The sequence below is a fragment of the Adiantum capillus-veneris genome, chromosome 21, assembly GCF_014529385.1.
Source record: "Adiantum capillus-veneris isolate H3 chromosome 21, ASM1452938v2, whole genome shotgun sequence".
Classification (NCBI taxonomy): Eukaryota; Viridiplantae; Streptophyta; class Polypodiopsida; order Polypodiales; family Pteridaceae; genus Adiantum; species Adiantum capillus-veneris.
Window position 1 is genome coordinate 33,589,114 of NC_140951.1, and position 5,586 is coordinate 33,594,699.

General features: G+C 42.5%; 1 protein-coding gene across 1 annotated transcript; it reads left to right on the forward strand.

Moving 5' to 3' along the window:
• Positions 1–412: 412 nt before the first annotated feature.
• Positions 413–4,871, forward strand: LOC147430756 (4-coumarate--CoA ligase-like). The gene is made up of 6 exons (XM_086493322.1): positions 413–2,012; positions 3,182–3,380; positions 3,464–3,609; positions 3,738–3,805; positions 3,951–4,053; positions 4,311–4,871. Exons 1-6 carry the CDS (start codon positions 873–875, stop codon positions 4,428–4,430), a joined length of 1,776 nt encoding a protein of 591 aa, XP_086349448.1. The 5' UTR covers positions 413–872; the 3' UTR covers positions 4,431–4,871.
• The last annotated feature ends 715 nt before the right edge of the window (positions 4,872–5,586 follow it).

A 5,586-nucleotide genomic window follows, 5' to 3' on the forward strand; every position in this document is an offset into this window, starting at 1 on the left:
CGGTAATATCTCTCTCTCTCTCTCTCTCCACACACACACACACACACACACACACAATCATAACCATCCCTTTACTCATGAGTCCCTTGGCTTTCTGCCCACAGCACTAATTTGGTGAAAGGCAAACATATGTAGAAGTGGACACCTATCAACAAACACTTCGCATGAGGCTTTGTAAATCTTACACAAAAGAAAGCCATAGTGGGCCCTAGGGAAAGGGTCATGATTCCACACGCACTACCCCAAAGGCAGGAAAAAAGTCCATTGCCTAGCAAATTATTTTTGTTTTCTCGTGATGATAAGAATATAAGCATTATTTATAATTCCTTGCCAAGTGTCTACATTAAGGTTGTACTAAGGTTGCATTGTACTAAGGTTGCTTTACATTAGGGCTATATTATTGCATGGCGTTTTTTGAGATTAAGGTTGTGATATCACGCCAAGCAACAAGAAGTCCAACTTCGTGATATAAACTATGAGATAATGCCCAAAGGCTTGCAGTCTTCCCTCCTCTATATGTAGCTGCATTGCCCTAACCCCAACCCTAATTTCTGCCCACTACTACCCTTAATCTGTTTGCCTTGATAGTATCTGCACCCTTAATCCAGCTCTAATTAGCTACGCCTTCACAAATATAAGCATTCTTGCCTTCCTACGTCCTTGTGCTTCCTTTGCATTGCACATCTACCACATCTTGCACCTCTCTCTCTCTCTCTGTCTCTCTCTCTCTCTCACACACACACACACACACACACACACACACACACACACACACACACACACACACACACACACACACACACACACACACACACAGAGATTGTATTTAGGAGACACCAAGATTGCCAAGTCTCCCCCTACCTCCCTCACCAATGGCCCCTCCTCACCAAGAAGCTTCAGACAATATCACCATCCCTGCTTCCCTCTCTCACCCCAGCCACAAGCTTGACTCCAATGCAGCTCCCCCTCCGCCTGCGCCCCCAACCTACTTCTTCAGGTCCAAGCTCCCCGACATTTACATACCTGACCATCTTTCGCTCACGCAATATTGCCTGCAGCGTGCTCACCTCATTGCTGATAAGCCATGCCTGTTGCAAGGCAAGGCAGGCAAGAACTACACGTATGGAGAGGTGGAGGTCTATGCACGGAGAGTCTCAGCAGGGCTTGCCAACATAGGGGTGGAGAAAGGGGACACTGTGATGCTTCTTCTGCCCAACTGCGCCGAGTTTGTGCTCGTTTTTCTGGGTGCCGCGATGCGAGGTGCCATGGTCACTACATGTAATCCCTTTTATACCAAGGGGGAGATAGAGAAGCAAGTGACCGGCTCGGGGGCGAAGCTGATCGTAACACAAATGGCCTGTGTAGATAAGCTAGCCAGCATTGTGGCCAATCGACCGCATCTCAAAGTGATGGTGATCGAGCGGCCCACATCCACCGACACTTCGAATGCTGGTACCGCGTCTGTCAAGAGGAAGCATGTGGAATATGGTGACCATGTTATGCATATGTCAGAATTGATGGAGGTAGATGAGGGGGGGTATCCAGAGGTGGAGATAAACCCTGATGATGTAGTGGCGCTGCCATACTCGTCAGGGACGACTGGGCTGCCAAAGGGGGTGATGTTAACACACCGGGGGTTGGTGACTAGCATTGCGCAGCAGGTGGATGGGGAGAATCCCAATATGTGGTTTAGGGAGGAGGATGTAGTGCTCTGTGTGCTGCCCATGTTTCATGTGTATTCGCTGTCGATCGTGCTGGCGAGCTTGCGGGTGGGGGCGGCTATAGCCATAATGGGGAGGTTTGAGATAGGGGCGCTGCTGGAGGTGGTGCAGAGGGAAAGGGTGTCGGTGGCGCCGCTGGTGCCGCCCATTGTGCTGGCGCTGGCCAAGAGCCCGCTGCTGGCCTCCTTCGACCTCTCCTCCATCCGCATGCTCATGTCTGGTGCTGCCCCCCTAGGGAAGGAGCTGGAGGACTCCTTTCGAGCTCGCGTCCCGCATGCCACCATCGCCCAGGTGGGCTCTCTCCTCTCTCTGTTTCTCTCTTTAAAAGTTCTTCCTCTTTGGTAAGTTCAAGACTCAGGTTTGTCAAGAGTAGTGTGCCTCCAAAACCTCTAATTTACTACTCATTGGTTAGAACGATGTCTCACAAAAGAGCTTGCAAGGTCTACTGAGGCCGTAGTTCTCATGCTTTCCAAGTGCAAAGAAGGGGGTCACACAATACAAGGAGTATATCAGCAAAAATAAGAATGGGCTTCTTTTAACCACTAAGCCACACTTCAAAATACAAGACTATGCATGTGATGGAACACTTCTTTCCTAAATAGAGTCCGGCTGGACCGAGTGATGTTGTACCAAAACTTGAAAATGAGTGGAGATTTTTCTCCCCACGGTTGGTGATGTCTAAGTTTGGGACTTGCAGAGTGTTTGACTGCAAGCCTCAAATTTGGTATAGATTATGGCATCCTCTAGAAAAGAACCTCATGACAATCGATTAGAACAATAGGCTTGGTTAGATCAAGCATGTGACATATAGCTCATATGTGAATCAAGCATGTGAAAGATTGTTCTAATCGATGTACCTTAATTCATATAGCTCATATGGGAAATGATCAGTCATGAACAATCTTATAGCTTCAAAAACATGTGAGAGAGCAAAGATGGCCTCCCTTAGAGTGGAATTCTAGGTCTCCAAGGATTCAATCTTACTGTAAATTGAGGTGTAATAGTTTCACAAGAAACTAGATGTGGGCTTGTACATGAAGCCTCTCACTCCCATGGTGTGACTCCATTTGCCTTCTCTTCTCCTTCATGGCACATTTTTGACATGCTAAAACATGCTTTTAGACAGCGCTTTTTGAAGTTAGCCATGAGTCCCTTCATTTAAAAGGAACTCACGTGACTTCCTTAAAAAGAAACACACGTGACTTCATTTAAAAGGGACCCACATGACTTCCTTAAAAGGTTCCTTTTCATATTGGTTAAGAAGGCCAATGTGGGCCTCCACCTTGTTGATCCACCTTTCGCCCCTTGTGATGCCAATTCCATGATGGAGGCCTTCTTGGCCCTTTCCTTGCCTTTGTACAAGTGATTTTAACATTTAATATAAAGTTTTAGGGCATGCGATAATTCTTATACATCTTACAAGTCACTTTTGTTATAACTAATTGCTCTTAACGCTACAGGGTTATGGCATGACGGAAGCAGGGTCTGTGTTATCCATGAGTCTTTCTTTTGCTAAATACCCATTTCCAGTGAAGTCAGGATCATGTGGTACTGTATTGCGAAATGCTATTGTGAAGATAATAGATCCAGATACAGGAGCCTCTCTTCCCCATAACAAGGCTGGGGAGATATGCATAAAGGGAAACCAAATAATGAAAGGTAATTTTTTATTGTAATGCATTTAGCCAACATTGTCCTTCTTTTTTGAAATGCTAACCTAGGCCATTGTTTTGTATCCCTAGGCTATATCAATGATAGCCTTTCCACATCCAATACCATTGATGACGAGGGATTTCTACATACTGGAGATATAGGCCTTATAGATGATGATGAGGAGTTATTCATTGTGGATAGAGTCAAAGAAATTATTAAATATAAAGGCTTCCAAGTAAGTGCTACGCAAGTCAGAGAAACGACTTTTTGCTTCTTAAATGCTAAGCAAGCAAACATACCAGTTCATAGTTAGATAATTAACAATCAGGTTTCTTTTGAGCTTATATCTTAACATATTAACAGGTTCCTCCAGCAGAGTTGGAAAACATATTAATCAACCATCCACTGATTGCAGATGCGGCATGTGTTCCGTATGTATCGTACTGTGTAGTAATGTTTTCATATTGAAACTATAAAAGATCTCGAGCACTTAGGACGGTTTAAATATCCTGAAACTACATGCAATAAATGTTAAAGAGAAAGTGACCAAAAGCACATTATCTTTCTTTTCTTCAGGCAAAAGGATGAAGCAGCAGGGGAAGTGCCTATAGCTTTTGTTGTAACATTGGAGGAAGCCAGCATCACCGAAGAGGAGGTGAAAGAGTTTGTATCCAAGCAGGTAGAATTTGCTCGTTTTCGTAAAGAGTTGGAGATAATAATTAACAGCTTCAGGAAGCAACTATTTAATTTGCAATAGGCAAGCATGATGCACTCATAGTGTTAGAAATATGACTAATTGAAGTCACTATAATTTCTATTTTGGGCACAGTAGCCATTAGTACCTTTGCAAATCTACCTTAAAAATTTTGGCATTTTAAATTTATCAAGTCTTTTTTTGTAAGTTTGAGACTGACTTGATTTATCATGTTTTGGTAGGTGGTGTTCTATAAGAAACTCCACAAGGTTATTTTTGTGAACCAAATTCCAAAATCACCATCAGGAAAAATATTACGAAAAGAGCTAAAAAAGAGATTAGAAGAGGAGATTAAGCTTTGAGTTTTTTCATGAATTGCATCATGGACGAAGTTGATGAGGTTGATTACAATAGAGGTTGATGAGGTTGTTGGAGGATCAGACTTCTTGCAATTGGACTTATGTGTATATCTACTTGTCCTTCATATGCTAAAAGTATGTGAAACCAAAACCTCAAAGGAAATTCAACAAGCACCCTTGTGTAAAAAATGGCTTGAGATCATGCATGATATTCCAAAACCACTCAGCCATGGCAAAGTAACCCATTTATTCTAGAGTGATCAACCCCTTTCAAAGGAGGCTTGAGATCATGCAAGATATTCCAAAACCACTCAGCCATGGCAAAGTAACCCATTTATTCTAGATGTGATCAACCCCTTTCAAAGGAGGCCAATAAAACCTGTAAACACCTTCCCTTGTATATGTCACAACATTCCTCAAATTTATATTTGTTTTGAGACTAAATATTGCACCAGTTACAATTTCATTTGTAAAATTTAACCCATTTCATTTATTATACAAAAATAGATGCAATAATGGTACATCAAACTGCTCTTTGTATTAAGAGATTTCAATAGATCAATTTTGTTTCTTAAGATATTCGTGACACGAAGACATCTTTCACTTAGCTTTGTTGCAGAGTTTCACTCCATCTTGTGTGTACTTTCTTCTTTCGCTCTCTCCATGTATATGGCATCATTGCACTTTCATGTGCTATTGATAGTGAAGAGTACGATGTTTGTCTTTCTTGGGAATGTCTTTCCCTTGTTGTGTTGTTGCACCACCATATTCTCTTAGTTGTCCCTTAGGGTGGTAGGGCATGCAAAGAGGTCAATGAGATCATGTAAATCTTCCAATGTTGACGGATTGCCTCTTGTGTTCCCTCCTTGTCTCTCAAATCTTCCTTTTGTTTTTTAGCAATACCACTCAAAGAGAGTGGGATAAGCACAGCTAAAACAAATAGAACATCTCCATGCTCAAAACAAGCCATGGCTTCATCAGACACATAGAACATAGCACTACAAATAAAATTCCATAGGATCAGGCTTTTATAAGGAAGCCACTAATCCTTACATAGGATAAACCAAATAATGGCATGACGGACAAAAATAGGGCTGTACAATGAGAACCACCACCTTAATGTAAGTGCTATGGTGGATAGATCAATGTGGCATTCAAC

What these genes read in the sequence shown, in the direction of transcription:
- LOC147430756 (XM_086493322.1), top strand. Translation starts at nt 873, where the DNA reads ATGGCCCCTCCTCACCAAGAAGCTTCAGACAATATCACCATCCCTGCT. An exon ending in CGCATGCCACCATCGCCCAG is followed by an intron (nt 2,013 to 3,181) that starts GTGGGCTCTCTC and finishes TTAACGCTACAG; the next exon opens with GGTTATGGCATGACGGAAGC. An exon ending in TTAAATATAAAGGCTTCCAA is followed by an intron (nt 3,610 to 3,737) that starts GTAAGTGCTACG and finishes ACATATTAACAG; the next exon opens with GTTCCTCCAGCAGAGTTGGA.